The sequence below is a fragment of the Clarias gariepinus genome, chromosome 4, assembly GCF_024256425.1.
Source record: "Clarias gariepinus isolate MV-2021 ecotype Netherlands chromosome 4, CGAR_prim_01v2, whole genome shotgun sequence".
In the NCBI taxonomy this organism is placed as follows: domain Eukaryota; kingdom Metazoa; phylum Chordata; class Actinopteri; order Siluriformes; family Clariidae; genus Clarias; species Clarias gariepinus.
Window position 1 is genome coordinate 27,729,930 of NC_071103.1, and position 16,465 is coordinate 27,746,394.

The 16,465-nt window shown below is 36.3% G+C and overlaps 2 protein-coding genes across 3 annotated transcripts; both read right to left on the reverse strand.

Moving 5' to 3' along the window:
* Window positions 1-12: 12 nt before the first annotated feature.
* On the reverse strand, window positions 13-7,109 carry aldh5a1 (aldehyde dehydrogenase 5 family, member A1 (succinate-semialdehyde dehydrogenase)). Its single transcript, XM_053494833.1, has 10 exons — window positions 6,731-7,109; window positions 4,718-4,801; window positions 3,473-3,643; window positions 3,247-3,363; window positions 3,029-3,172; window positions 2,645-2,788; window positions 2,388-2,546; window positions 1,674-1,837; window positions 1,154-1,212; window positions 13-999 (listed from the first exon to the last, which is right to left on the reverse strand). Exons 1-10 carry the CDS (start codon window positions 7,016-7,018, stop codon window positions 788-790), a joined length of 1,542 nt encoding a protein of 513 aa, XP_053350808.1. The 5' UTR covers window positions 7,019-7,109; the 3' UTR covers window positions 13-787.
* A 1,831-nt stretch (window positions 7,110-8,940) lies between these two features.
* Window positions 8,941-16,037, reverse strand: dek (DEK proto-oncogene). Of its 2 annotated transcripts, none has more exons than XM_053493527.1 (11): window positions 15,961-16,037; window positions 15,046-15,176; window positions 13,838-14,049; window positions 13,649-13,743; window positions 13,416-13,536; window positions 12,965-13,261; window positions 12,601-12,732; window positions 12,402-12,513; window positions 11,267-11,421; window positions 10,343-10,411; window positions 8,941-10,179 (listed from the first exon to the last, which is right to left on the reverse strand). In XM_053493527.1, exons 2-11 carry the CDS (start codon window positions 15,161-15,163, stop codon window positions 10,168-10,170), a joined length of 1,323 nt encoding a protein of 440 aa, XP_053349502.1. In that variant the 5' UTR covers window positions 15,164-15,176; window positions 15,961-16,037; the 3' UTR covers window positions 8,941-10,167. The 2 variants fall into 2 exon arrangements, with proteins under 2 accessions (XP_053349502.1, XP_053349503.1); XM_053493528.1 differs by lacking the exon at window positions 15,961-16,037 and adding an exon at window positions 15,313-15,711.
* Between the last annotated feature and the right edge of the window lie 428 nt (window positions 16,038-16,465).

Sequence of the window (16,465 nt, forward strand, 5' to 3'; positions counted from 1 at the left end):
AAGGCACCATCATGAGTGTTAAAATCTGGTTTAATTGCATTTTTTTTGTCTAAAGCAGCATAAAGCCAATCAGATGGTAAAGCATACTTGATTTTGATTAATGATCTGACCAATCACATAACATAAAGATATATTAATATGGCAAATGACACTGAAATGGCCACAAAATAATTTTTCAGATATTAAAAAAATATATATAAAATAGTTCACAGATTCATGGCACTTAAACAATACTATATTCTATTTTTCTTAGTCCATCCCTTGTCAGCATTTTTTAATTAAAAGGTAGTAAACATTTTTACAAAAATAAATTCCTTAATACAACAACTATTCACAAGACTATTAACCATAGAACTGCTTAAAACACCATTTACTCATATAGTACATTTAACACACATTAATGTGTTTTTCCCAAAAAATTGTATTATACACTTTTTCAGAGACAGAGATGCAGTTTACTAGTTGAGTATTAGGTGGACAATGGGTGATAAGTACCACTGAGGGTGCAAAGTGTTCCTCCCCACACAATTTTTTTTTTTTTGCCAGATAGCACCAGACAATGTTAAGAATTATTAGAATGATCATGAGGATATATACAAAAAAATAACATACTTTCTTCTCTGGTTTAATTATTTTTCTCTTTCACAAACGTGCTTTTCGCTTGACACATGTATCAGTCCCTATAATCACCATCTGTTACAGTTTCATTCACAGTGCTCTAATGTAATGTCCTTTCATTATTTCTTGATTTTATTTAGCAAGGAATAAACAGATAGTAGAATCATGCTTAGATATTAAGCCCACCAATACACATGTACTTTACGTCCAGGTACTCATCAATGCCATACTTGGAGCCCTCTCTTCCCAGGCCTGATTGTTTAACCCCACCAAATGCAGCTTCTGCTGTGGACATAAGAGCCTCGTTTACCCCAACCATTCCCACCTCCAGCTGCTCAGCCACTCGCCAGATCTGACTCAGGTCCTGAGAGTAGAAGTAGCCTGAGGAGAAAGAACTTGTTAGTTGGTGATAGCCATCACAAATGTTATTCATACATTCAAAGAAACACATGCTTGTGACATATAAACTGTAGTACTCTCCTTATATTTCAAATAAAAGTCAAAGTAGAGTTTATTCATTAAGATAACAACAAACCTGCTAATCCAACTGAGGATGCGTTAGAAATGGCAAGAGCCTCCTCTTCTGTGTTGAATCTAAACAAATAATGCATCATAAGCTCGACCATGTTTTATTAGCTATTGCGAAATTCAAACTGGGTCTGTGATGTATTTAACACCAAACCCCATGTATTTGAAACCTACAGTACTGTGCAAAGTCCACATTTTTTTCTCTTGATGTTAATAGGACAAAGTAACTGCAGTTTGTCATATTGCAGACAAACCAGAAAGCCCTTTCATGTTGTTGCAAAACAAGTTACAGATTTACTTCATGTCTCCCACAATTGCTTAATAAATATTTCCTGACAAAAAGCTTCACCATATCAATTATTACATTTTCGTGTTGCATATGCCACATAATTGTGTAAGCTCTTATATTACAAATGATAATATGTTAAAAGAAACAGATTAATATAAACCTGTGATATGCTTTGCAGCCATAAATTAAAAACTAATCAAAGCCTGCTGATTATGAATAGGAGGAGACATTAACTCACTTGAGAACAGGTATCAGCGGACCAAAAGTCTCCTCTCGCATACATAGCATGTCAGTTGTGACGTTGGACAGCAGTGTGGGCTGCATGAAAGAACCCTCAAGTCTCTTTCCACCTTTCACTACAACAGCCCCTTGTGAGACAGCATCCATGATCTGATGCTCCACCTAAGAGAGGGGAAAAAAAAAATAATCCATGTTACTGGCATTTACCATACTGCGGAATTTAGAGCTGCTGCTGTTTTATTTAGTTCTCACAAGCTTTTACATTATGTTTATTGCAATTCATTTACAGTATGTGTTTAAAGGGAAGGTGTATTTGTTTCTTTGCCATAACTCTGATTCACTTCCACTTTATCTTTAGCAAGTATGGACACAATATAATTGCACACGCACTACTACCAAAACTGCATATCAAGAATTTATTTGATAGAAATATATTTAGCATGTCTGTTGCATATCATTAATAATTAACTATCCAAGCTGAAATCAATACTTGAGTCTCTGGGAGTTTTTCCTAAGCTCTGTTGCCTCTGGCTTGTTCATTAGTTCTAAATCAATAACCATTCGTTAAAAGTCTGTATATAAAGAAAATTGTTTTGCAGTGAACTGATTAGAAATGAAGACATAATTCACCTAAAATGGCACTTTTCCCAATATATCTAAAAACATCAAAAGAAACCAGTATGCAGGTTAAGACCCATGATGTGGAAAGTACCTTCTCAGCAGCACGGACATTGATCAAGGGCCCCTGAGTGCTTGTGGGATCAAATCCATGGCCTGTTCTCAGCTCTGCGTCCATTGCCTTCCCCAGCTTCTCCATAAATACATCATAGATCTTACTCTGCACCAAAAAGCGGTTGGAGCATACACAGGTCTGTAGCATAGAGCAGAGATCAGGAGTAAATATCACACATAAAGGGTGTGAAGGTAAGGGAATTCAAATATTCAAATGGTTATTTTTCGTTGCCTTACTTGGCCGGAGTTTCTAAATTTGGAGGCCATTGCACCGGCTACAGCTTTGTCCACATCAGCACTGTTAAAGACAATGAAGGGAGCATGTCCACCCAACTCCATTGACACCCTCTTGACAGTTTCAGCAGCATGCTTTAGCAGTATCTGCAATCAATTAAATACATAAAAGTTAACAGGAAGTTTATTTTATAGGCATCATATTTTATTTTAAATACTACTACTAATAAATAATTATTAAAATGAGTTCCTCGTGTCGCTTTTATGTTTCCTAAAGTTCAAGTTCAAGTGAACCACTGTGATTTGTTGTTTTGTAGCTTACTAGTGTGAATGTCCCATTATCGTGTACTTTGTCATACCCACAGCTGTGTAAATAAGAGCAAATACCTTGCCCGTGGCAGTGGAGCCGGTGAATGAGACTTTGGCCACCAGAGGGTCAGTGCAGAGGATTTCACCCACAGCAGGGGTCTTCTCCCTGGAGCAGGGTACCACATTAAACACACCGGGAGGGATTCCAGCCTGCACTGCTAGCTACAAAAGTAAAGTCTGTTTAATTAATGTTAGTACATTACAAAACAACAACTTGTATAGACAGAAGCTCTAACCTCAGCAAGTGCTAAAGCAGAAAGGGGTGTGTCTTCAGCAGGCTTTACCACTACTGTACAGCCGGCTGCCAGGGCCGCTCCCACCTTTCTGGTGATCATGGCACTGGGGAAGTTCCACTGCAGGTAGAGAAAAAGGGGGTGTCAGATTGTCAAAGTTATAAACTAATAGGCGATAAGTGACACCTTCCCCAGCTGATTAAAACAAGCTGCGAGATAAGCTACTCACTGGGGTGATTATAGAGGCCACACCCACTGGCTGTTTGAGCAGCAATATCTTACGGTCCTTGGCTGCTGGTGCAACAACGTCCCCATAGACACGACGGGCTTCCTCAGAGAACCACTCAAGAAAAGATGCAGAGTACGCAATCTCAGTGAGGGACTCCTTCATGGGTTTGCCCTGAAAATTGATAATACAAAAGATCGCCGTTTGTTTTACCAGAACACTTCAATATTAGATAAATATGCATCACTAAAGAATCTTGATATATATAAATTAACTTTTTTTAAAATTACTTTTATTATATATCAACATTAAACAGGTCTAAGTTCAGGAACGTGTAAAATATGTTACAAACAAAGGCTTAACTAACTTAGACTTAACTAAAAGTGATCACAAAAACTTAACTATTATACCCCATCATTTCTTTTAATGCACCTTGGCATGGTGCAAGATGCAATACCTTTATGGAAAACATGCTGCTGCTTTACATAATCCTTGCTTTGAAGTGGAGATCATTATAGAAAAATTGCTGTTAATGGTGAATATACACATGTTTTTATTTTGTTATTTTATGTTCGTTTTAATACATGAAAATTTATTTTGTGTTAAACTTTACTGCCATTGACCAGGAATCCCTGGAACAAGGGATCTTGTCTCTCACTTGTACTGTCCTTGCTAAATAAAAAAAATGCTTTAGATAATCACATAATATTAAAAATACCACTGTTTCTTAAGTTGGTGGTACTACGGTTTAGTATCCATAGATATATTGTACCCATTAATGCAATTGTATACAACGTGCATAAATTTTATTTATCATATTTTCTAATTTCCCATAATCATCAAGGTGACAGAGTGTCTATTAAAAATTAAACATGAGTTGTGATTTCCACCACTATAAATATTTTTTAGCTTGAGAACCATATGGTTCAGAATGAAAAATCTGTGGGACTTCAACTAGCATGATAATGAACAGGGACACTAACAGCCCCATAAGAGCATAGGTTTGGAGTCCCATAAAAAAGGACTGTTTAAAATGGCAAAAAAAATATTAAGATAGGCAGGCACCATAAAGTATCTATGAATTGTGCACCCCATCTGTACAAGGTGAGGTGTATAAAGTATAGCGATTATGAAAATAAAGAATCTAGGGACCTGTGTAACATGGGGTGCTAGCAGTGAAATCATACTTAGTTAGCCCCAATTTCTAATCGGCAAATGTGAATGCTCATGTACTGCTATGCAACTCACACACTCCGCTGTAATAAGCTTGGCCAGATCCTCCTTGTTTTGATTGAGTAGATCAAACCACTTCCGTAGGAGAAGGCTCCTTTCCTGAAATGTGCATACAAGCAGAGATCAAGTAAGTTATCAGACCTACATCTGTCAGAACCAGGACAATTTTTTTAGGAAAAATTGAGAAGGTAAGCCAACAGAAAAAGTATTTATTAAAATGAGAAATGAAATACTATGTTGTGGCCACGACTTACTGACGGCCGGTCTTATGCTCTAAAATGCCCCCCCTGCCATGAATTGCCCCCTACATAATCTCTTTTAAATAATATATTAGAACATAAAGTCATAGGGTTATGGTTTACACATTACAAATTACACCAAACAAATTTGATTATTAAAAAAAGCAATATAAAAAAAAACATGTTGTATAGGGGAAAAAATTTGTTATATATTTTTTCATATACATGTATATTTTTATATTGCTTATTTTATAATCAAAATATTTTCGTCTAATTTTTCATCATGAACAATATTCATTTGGTGTAATTTATGATAAATAAAAGTGTTAGTTTTTATATTAATGACAAACCCCTGCAAAATAAATGTGCCATAAAATAAACATTATATGGGAATTTGTATTAATCGTCTCGACGGCTGTCACGTGCCTAGGGTTATTTATAATAGTAATAAAAACTCCGGACTTCTGGTAATTCCCAGAATTTTTAAATCTACAAAAGGGAACAGGGCATTTTCATATTTGGCTTCAAAGCTTTGGAATAGCCTTCCAGACAGTGTTCGGGGAGCAGACACGGTTTCCCAATTCAAAAGTAGACTCAAGACGCATCTCTTTAATCTGGCATACGCGTAACTCATCCCATAACCTCATACTCCAGTACACCCATCCTGAATGGCAACTACGCTAATTCTCTCCATCTTTTCTGTATTTTTCTACTCATCCCGCGGCATCTGGAGATTGTGCCAGCTTTAGAACAAAAAGGCCAACCCTGCGAGGTTTCTAAGGCATCTAGAGAAGGACCAGCTCCAGCTGGATTCTGCTTTATGATGGCTGGAGCTACCATCCTGCTCCTGTGCTTCCAGTGATCCAGACCCCATCTGCCCTCTGCACCTACTGACTCCCTGTGCTGAACTGGACTTCATGTTAATCTACACAACTTCTGTTATATTGAACTTTCACCTGCACAACACACATGATGTTATTTCTATCTGTTATCACCCAGATGAGGATGGGTTCCCTGTTGAGTCTGGTTCCTCTCAAGGTTTCTTCCTATTGCCATCTCAGGGAGTTTTTCCTTGCCACTGTCGCCGTCACCCTTGGCTTGCTCATCAGAGACATTTCATTCATCATTCATTCATTTCATTATTATCTAGACACATTTTTCTCACACATACACACTTCAAAATATTTTCTTTTCTTTTCTAAAAATAAATAAATAAATAAATAAACAATTTTTTGTGAAGCTGCTTTGAGACAATGACCGAGTGTCTATGGAGGCACGTACATTTTGAAAAGCTTGTGATTTAAGGCTGAACTCTAATTGGAGTTTTTTCAATCATCCTTGGGGCGAAGCACTGTGCGCCCCGAACTCTCCCACTTTTGTTCTTAGCGAATCAATATTGTTTTTTAATATTTGAGCTCATGTGATTGGACCATTCTCAACGAGTCTTATCAGTCTTTAGCAGATTTTTAGTTAATGTATTGAATAGTGATTGACGTGAAAGCCAGCTAAATATGAGAGAAAATTCTGTAATTTCTGGTCGGACCTAACCGGAAATGACGTTATTACAACTCTGAAGATGGATCACGAAAGCATTACCTCATATACTTTTACATGTACGGGCATGTTATTCATGTATTAATGTAAAGACATTAATAACTTTGCACGTAAATCATGCAGTACCGTGTCCGCGCTTAGACTAACTTTGCACTGCTCAGTCAGGTGGGTAAACTAATGTCTGAAACCCTCCGTGCATAAATGATAAAAAATTTATATGGATGTATTAAAGTACCTTTGCAGTTTGAGCCTTCCATGAATAAAATGCTTTGTACGCGGCGTTAACAGCTTCCTGAGTCTGCTGAGGTCCGCAGTCTGAGACCTGCGCCAGCTCCTGTCCAGTAGCCGGGTCCAGCACGGGGAAGGTGGAGGAGGCCGACACCCAGCGGCCGTCGATAAAGCTCTGCGTCCGCAGCAGCCCGGCGGAAATATTCATGCTGTACTGGCGGCTCAGCATGCTCGGAAGCCCCGGAAAACTCTGACGAACAAAACAACGACTCGTAGCCAGACATAAGCTGCCCATTGCACGGATCAGAGTATATAATAATGAACAGGCCGTTCAATTTATTTCCGTACATGAACTGACGCCTCTCCTACGTCATGACGTCACAAGATACGCACTGGCTAGTTTGCATGTAACCGATAACCTTGTCTGCTTTTTCACACAGTGCTCGACGCCAGGATAGTTTGAATCCCATACCTTAACACTTAAAATGTACCTAAAGAAACGCCTGGAAGGTGTAATCGTAACGTGTTAACCTGTAATGTGCAGAAGATCAAAAGTTTCATTTTCCCTTGCAGTTATTTGGAGATTTGTTTATTTAATTATAACAAAGGCTGTTTTCTCAAGACCTCAACTTTTTTGTAATGAAGTCACTGCATGATTAGGCATACACGCTTTACAAGCTCATTATGATTAAGTACAGCAGTTTTTAGTTTAACCAGGGACTAAGACATGAAAATACCTGTATGTTTGTCAGTGTTAGACAAATCCAAATTACCTTATTTTCTTTCATTTAAATTGCTATTTTAGAAGTTGCAACTATATCTTTATGAACACAATATTAAGTATGTGTTAAGCATTAAGCATGTTTTAGACATTTACAGCTAGTAGATTTCATGTATTTCAATCGCATAATGACCATATCTGGTTCTTCCCCAGACTGCTGCCACAATGTTGTAAGCTCAAAATAGTACATAATGTCTTTGTATGATGCAGCACTCATTCAAACAAAGAGAACTAAACATATTTCCAAATGCACAAATGGAACACAGGGTTTGAGGAACAACCAGAGCCCAATGCCCTAACCTCAACCCTACTGAACATAGAATGATGACTGCACCCCAGACCCCGTCACCAAACATCAGTGGCTGACCTCATTAACATTCTTGTGTCTGAATGGACACACATAAACTGCTCAAAATGGGCTGCTAAGCTATCCAGTTGTCCTGAATGTTGTTGACTTTCAAATGCCCTGTAAGAGGTTATTCTAAAAATGCACAATATATTAGCGTACAGCACAAATTCATGCCCTGCCTTAACAAAATCTGTAGTCACATCTGCCGGTCAATTGCTAGCTACAACCATATATGCTGCCTTTTAAACATTGCTTACCTTCCTCCTGATGAATAGCACACAGGACTTCTTTCTCACAAACACAGTGGTGGGATGTGTGTGATGGCCCAAATTGTGATTTGCTTGAATTGTGTTGAGGCTGCAGTTAATTTTTTAACAAACTTTATGTACTGCCATTCACTTAATAACTAGACTATCCGCAATTACACATTAACAACAGCGGTAGGTCAGTGGTAAAGATGATGGACAACTGAAGGAGGAGTTTAAGGCTCAGCATGGCCATGCTACCATCGTTAAACCCTTGAGCAAGACCCTTAAACCTCAACTGCTCAGACGCGTAAATGGTGATTGCCAAATGCAAAAATAGACTTCTATTCGTTAGTATAAAAGTCTATTATACCAATGAATCCAGAGTAATATTTACAACCACTGCTAAAATGTAAATGTTAACCCTTTTCCCATTAAGCTTTCTTACAGAAATTATTCAACTGTATAAATATCGATTTGCACAGTAACTGCACTGTAGTGACCTTCATGATACTGGTTGTCTCAAAACAGACAACTGTTCAAATCAAGCAATTAATGGACCTTTCATATAGATAGGTTATGCCAGTTATGCTCCTTATATCACATGGACTATTATTTGGACTACAGATTAAATCATGTCCAGGTGAATGATTCATTTCAAAGTTACAGAAGATTTAACCCCTAAACTACCAACTATGAAGAACTATGGTATTTATTAATTTGCTTGTTTCTCAAAATGCAGTAAGGTTCACTGGCTGAACTTACAGATAATGTCTAAATGTTAAATTAAGTATTCGTTAAAGAACCAGAACAACACATTCATATGCAAGCACAAACAATGATTTCCAGGTAATAAAAAATTTATTTCCTTGATTATGACAATTCTTTACACATACTTAGTAAAGAAGTGCATACCTTAATTACAACATGTCAGCAAATTGTTTGTTAGTTTGCTACTGAAAATGTCTTCTGTTAAATATAAAACCAGTTTATAAAAAAAAAGGGGGGGGGGGTAACACTAGTATTCCATCTCTGATGTGCCTTGTTACTTGAGTAGTTATTTGCCTGTTCATATCACAAAGTCAGGCAAAATTGTAAACAATCTGCTGAGGAAAATACTACTGATCTATATTCAAAACACACAAAGTAAATGAAAGACAAACATGTCCCAGTATGACCTAAAATACAAACAAATAAAAACTTGAAGGATGAGGTTAGGAAGTCAAATTTACACTTACCTCAAATGATCTTTCAAGCCAAATCAACATCCTGAAATCATAAACTTCCCTTAAACTATATAGGTATCAACCTGATCTACTTCTCTCTAAATAATAAACAAGTACATTACACAGCTGAAAGATGTGATGATAAGCATTTGAAATCACAAAACTGTTAGAAATGTCTCTGCTTATTTTATTAAATGATTATTACTAAACATATATTATATAGCCCAAGGTGTTGCTGCTCTTAAACATGTGATGATTTCAGCATGAAATTTGCTTAATGGTCATAAGATAATTAGTCCTTACTAATTCGGACGTGTTTGCACACAAAACCGGATGATCAGCTACATTTGCAGTCAGAAAAAGTTTGTGTAAATTTGATTTCTCTATCTGCACAATTTATATAATTGGAAAAAGCAATAAATAAAAAAGGGCAAACTTAAAGAAAGAGAAAGAAACAGCACATTTTGATTAAAAAAAAATAAATAATAAAAAAAGGGGGGGGACATGTACACTGATTAAGCACAAAATTGGCAATCAATCTTTTCAGATCAAAAATGGTTCTTAAACAAAAAAAAAACATGTACATCAAATTTAAGACAAAAACCTTGTTGGGGGAAAGGTACATGTAAAACATTATCTACTATATAAATGTATATGTGCTATACAAAATTATCAATGTATTTTCAAATATAAAGCTATACAAAAAGGATGCACAAACATTTAATAATTCTTCAAATAAAAAATAAAAACAAAAGTAACAAACTGTAATTATCAAAATAGGATGATTATACACACTCTTCTGTAACTTTGCACACTGTTCCTTAAAAAAATGGCTTCCTCCTGTTAGGATATTAACTGGGGGAAAAAAGGAAAAATTACCACTTACATACATAAACAAAAGAACAAGTATAAAAAATTTAAAACTATTATATGTCTGCATCAACAGAAGAAGATAAATCTTTGACTGTTATACACAGCCTATACCACCAAAATGTCACACTATAAAAATTCTACTTACACTCTTCACTGTATCCTTGATAAAGTTTTTCCGGGCTGCCAGGTCAAAGTCTGGATAAAGGTCATAAACCTAAAGGGTTAAAGAAATATAAAAGTTAAACATAACCCTATAATAAAATGTGCTACAGGTCATCATTTTCAGTCACCAATGTTACCTTAAATCACCCTGAATTATTTGCATACTAATTTTCATATAAAACATTGGCTCTTAAATCACATAACCTGAACATATTTTTAATTCAGTGTTATTTTTGTCTTACATTAACGAGCATCACCAGCTGCATTTAGCCCCGGGCTGAGCACCAATGTAAGGCTATGTATTTGCTAAATACAGTATTGGCTTATTCAAACCCAAATGGTACCCTGCTATGCAGAGTATATAACAACAAATATTATAGTTAACGTGCATATTTTACTGTGTTATTATTATTATTACAGATTCCCCTGTGACAAGCATGTGCCCAAAACTTTTTGTGCTCTTCAGTCACTTTAGGGAGCTCACTTCCCATGGTGCTTCTCCTTCAGGAAGGAGTGAAGGCTGATGAATCATATTTTCTTTTACTTAATGGCGACGCTATTTATGTGGGTCCCTTACTGTATGTGAGGAAGAGATGATACTAGGACAAAATATGGGATGATGGCAAGCTGGAAGATGCGAAGATGTGATTCCACCCCAAAAAAATATTTTAAACTGACTTCTATTAATAATCTTATGTCAAAGTGCATATGATGATAACTTAAGTCTAGATTACACAAGTACCTGCATCACTGAAAACAGAAATTCTTCTGCATTTCAGTGCAGCACCCAACTGTTAACTTTTCATGGGAATTAGAGACATACAGCATCAACCGTACCACTAAGCATATCACCTATTTTAGTATATACATATTTAGCATGTTTCAAAACAAAGTTCTAAGAGGTCACCTGTTGACAAATTTGCTTCATCGTCACTTCCGCCAGGTTGGCATCTTTCAAAAGGTCTTTGACAGCTGATTTCAACTGTTCATCACTTGGTGGCTTTTTAATCATTTTGATTAGAGGCTCATCATCATCATCATCATCTGAGCTTTCAATCTTCACTAAAATAAAATGAAATTAAGGACAATCCTGTAATTTAGATTCTAACTGCAACAATAAAAATGCATCAGAAAAAGACAATGAAAAGCTTTAAAAAGGATAATGTAATGACTTGTAGGCATAAGCCCTATTCAGACGGGACTAGTTTTACAGGGGGTCGTTAGAAAAATTTGATTTTAATCCCGTCCGAATCTGCCATGTCTGTCTTTCTCTCACACGACCTCTAAAAAATCCAGGGCAAATTACCTACTGTTTTTCAGCAAACTCAGAGGTCGTCTGAGAAATCTAATCCCGTCCGAATGCGAATGTCTGTGATTTTTTTTTTCCAAAACGCGTTTTCTTTTGTGTTTTGGTCAATGTAAACTACCATACTATCTTCAGCGCGCCGGTATAAGTAAGTTTGCACACCAATAATGTCTTGTGCAACGCCCACATTTAAAACACAGATACTCCTACCTCTGTAATAAACACGGAGATGTTAGTCCCGTCCGAGTGCATACATGAAATGACAGACGTCATCTGAAAAAACGTAGTTTGGAAAAATAGTCCCGTCCGAATAGGGCTATAGTTTCTCATTTGTTTTCTTATGAAAGCAATTACTTTATTATGGCTTTTAATGACTAGAGAAACTACAATTATGGCAATGGCTAAGGCCCCAGAACTAACACCACAGGACTGCAGTAACCTTGCTGACCCTGAACTCTGACTCCAGCATCATAACAACCTGGGATATACAAAGAAAATAATTTCATTGTGCTGTAGTACATATGTTAATAAGAGGACCAAGCCCTTATTATTATTATTATTACTACGAGACATTAAAAGCATTTAAGAGGATGCTGTCTTGGAGCCAGGTTTGGTTGGCAGCACTGGAAATCCACTGACAAAGGAATTTTAATTTTTACTGACAGGAATTTTCATATTCTAAAACAATACTTATTAAAATTAAATAGTATATTTATTTTATACACTAGAAACTTACATTTGGTCTTGCTTGAAGCATTTTTCTTCGTGGTGCTACTGCTGTCTGCTTTCTTTGTTTTAGAAGTAGGCATGGCCTTCACTTTCTTCTGGGTAGCTGGTTTCCTTTTAGCCTTTAAAGATGTGAAATAAAGTTATTCATAAACATTTAGAGTTGGCAAAACTAAATTATTTGCAGTACAAATAAATTCACACCGAACCTTTTTTGGTGGCGTGTCTTCAGCAGACTCATCATCTTCATCTGATACAACCTGATCAGAATCATCAGCCTTCTTTGGTTCCTTCTTGGTGGGGAGTTTCTTTTTACTACTGGGTTTCTTTGACTTTGAGATCTGCATCAGGATATGCACATGTAAATAAAAAAAAAAATAATATTGGCAACACATTGACAATTAAACACACACAAGCTAATTTATTAAATATTATTATTATTTTTTTATATATACAAACAAAACTGTACATTATAGTTGGCAAACCTTATTTTGGGCAGAACTGTAGTCACAAGGAACAAAATAAGCATTGTTAACAGTCTGAATCAGCATTTAACTACACCTCTTAACCCACCTCTTTATCCTGGTCATCTTCTGAACCTTCATCTGATTCAATGTTTTTCACCTCTTCATTCTCAGAAATACTTTCATCGCTTTCATGTTTCAGACCATCAGACTTTTCTCCATCTTCATTTTTACTTCTATCATCATCATCATCATCATCATCAGCTTCATCACTACTGGAATCAGTAACGATTGCTTTAGACTTTCCACTTTCTACTTGTTGATGCTTGCTCTTAGATGAAATTTTCTTCTCTCGTTTGGCATCTTTTGGTGTTTTCTTCTTTTTTTTCTTTTTCAGGATTACTGGCTAAACAGAGAAAACCACAAAAACTCATGTTAGTTCATACCAATTAATAAAAATCCATTAAAAATGTCCATTAAAACGTTTATTTTTTTATACACACAATACACATGCTCACATCCACACTAATCTAAAAAGAAATTCAACATGCATTTTTTACCTTTCCTGAATTTGTGGGGTTTGTAAGAAACTGCATAATCCTATCACCCAAAACACTCTGAGTTCCACTTCTCTCAAGATCAAGAATTTGACAAATAGTCCTGAGTTGTATTTTAGGTAGCCTGCAAGATAAAAAAAAATAATTGTCTTCAGATCGTTTTATAAACTTGCACACATTATCGCACAATGCATATATACATAGTGTTAATACAGAACAAAGATTTGATTCACTACTTCAGCACTTTTTCCTTCTTTTTGTTGTAAGTGTCACTGTCGATTTCAAATGGAAATCCATTGAACAACCGAAGGTGTTTCCTTAGAGAAGATACCTGTAAAAATTTTGAAACAACTTTCAATATTTTTAAAGCTGCGACATTACTCATTGCTGAATGATAATGCAGGAGTATAGTTCTGAGTGCTTACTGCTCCTGGACGATCATATATAATCTTGTGAAGAGGTTTCAGCTGTGGGGCTTTGAGCTTTCCAATGGCATGATTGACACGAGCAATGTCTCCTAATTTGTCCCCATGGCCTATACTCTCAACTTTAAGTTTCTCTTTTGGTTTACCCATCTGCATATTAAGTCTCTGGACTGTCTTCTTCTCTCGTTTGCCTTCAATGATTTCCCCTGGATCTAAAAGCAGGAAAGTATAAGTGTGTGTTAAGCATACAAGTTACCTCAAATACTGGTCCTTTAATCAGTCTGGCTTAATAATATATTGAGTAAATATTTGAATGAAGAAGAAGAAAGAAAAAGAAAAAAAGACCTGTGCAAACACCTGATAATTTTGCCACAATAAACCCAAATACTTCAAGAGAGATAAGATTTCATCTGGTGCTATCAGCAGCCAGTTGCAAAGATAATCATTAGAAATGAGAAAAAGATCAGGTATGCTACACAGACCTTTTTTTTCCTTTTTTTTTTTTTAAGTTCATACAGGTTTGCATTTGATGCTGTTCATCTTTTATCCTACAGGTGCCACAGTCATAACTATTCACACACTGGCACACGCATGGCATCCAAATTATTTGATAAATGTTTAGAACTGTGACAAAATCCTAAGTAATAATAATCTAGGTATCATAACATCGCACAAGCTCTCCTCTGGTGATTTTGTTGCTGTAAGTATTTAGGTAGACAGATATAGTAATATTTTACGTTAAACCAGTAAATCCAAACTACCCTTCACTCTCAAAATAACCGATGAAGAAAAACTGCACATCAAATATTAACTACCTGTTTACTGAACTCCAATGAGTTTTTGAACATGAGAAAATTAAAAACTGATTAGAAACCTAATGGAAATATTGTGATGCAGTTTAAGGCTATAATCAAAATATGCAAAGTGATGAAAATATTAATTGCATGAGGAAAATAAAGGGAATTTATTTAAAAGTTTTTTTTAAATGGTGTATATCGCAAGGTCTGCTTCTCTGACAGATACTTGAATTTGATAAGTTTTTAAAACTTTGCTAAAACAAAAAAACTACTTTTAAACTCTAACCAAGTGGTACTAAGTGTACATACACCTAATACAAAGAATGATAAAGCAGATAGATTTGGCTCTCTGAAATCAACATAGCTAAAAGTTTTCTCTTGAAGAATAATTTATGTTGCTGCATCACATACATATCCTGCTCTTGGGTTTGTGTGCTCCTGATTCATCTTGCTCCTCTTTATTGGATGCGTCACCATGTGCTTTGTTTGTAGCGGCTGACTCCATCTCAATTTCCATGGTGTCAGTCATCTCAGAGAGAGGCCTGTTACAAAAACAGAGAGAAAGTAAACAAAAATAAGCCATTAACTAGTTAACCACACCAAAACGAACAGTGCAAGTCCGGGAGGCAGCAAGGTTAAACACCACAGTATTCTCGTGTGTATCAAAAGTGATGCTACCTGATCAAAAGTGACACCTTCACCAGCCCGGACCGCGCAGTGCACAGCTGCGTCGCCGAGTCGATTTTACACACAGCTTAGTTGACTTAAGGGAAAGAAATTATTAAACGTGGCTAAAATTAATAAAAGAACCCTTTTTTTCTGCTACAGAACAATTATTACATACTGTTAAGGTGAACTGGATCTAACACACGTAACACCGAGTACACATACACACACGCACACGAAACAATGCTATGACGCCGGAGCTAGCTTTAGCCATCTGTCTCAGAGTTCAAAAAAAATTGGCGCGAGACGCTGTAACTGACCGACCAACACGCGCTGCTAAACGGCGTTTAGTGACGTTATTAAAACGCGAACTGTTGAACGCGAACAGACTGACATTATCCGTTATCCTTCACGCATAGACTATGATTCTGGAGCTACATTCACGAATTTAAAAACAACTACAAACATTTAGCATAGCTAACTAGCTAGGTGGCTACTAACAGTCCCGCCCACAAAGCCCTAACCAAAACAAACGATAGTTTTTTTGGCAGACTGGAAATATATTACAAAAACAACAACCGGAATACTACAATCGTAAAATCTCAATAGAAATTATGTCTAATTTAAGCTGTGTTAACTAGATTAAAACAAAACACTCACAGCGTAAGACTGAGCAAGCTGCGGGAGGTAATCACTCAAACTGAACTGAAGCGCTGCAACATGGCGTTTAAAAAGTGTGGGCGTGTGATCACGTGACCCGGTCACCTCGGGACTGTACTGTAGACAAACACAGAGGCCGAATTCAAAAAGGAGCTGCCTATGCTAGGAGTGCACTGGATAGGGAGCGGATAAGGGCTCTGGGGTGGAATGGAATTATAATATAAATAGCCAAGTAGATAAATAAATAAATATCCAAAGGAAATACATGAAAAGTGCAGTAGTCAATATTTTCCATTTCTTGCAGGTGCAATTGTGTGGAAAATTATTAGAAATGTTGAATTTTTTTTAAATCCTAGTATTAGTTAATCTTGTAAGTAAAGGATAAATGCATACTTTTATAAAAAAAAAAAAAAAGACTGGCACTGCATTCGATGGCTAGGGTTTGGACATTAAGTAAAAGATTTTTTCAAAATACCTGCCTTAGTATTCATTAATGCTCATAATT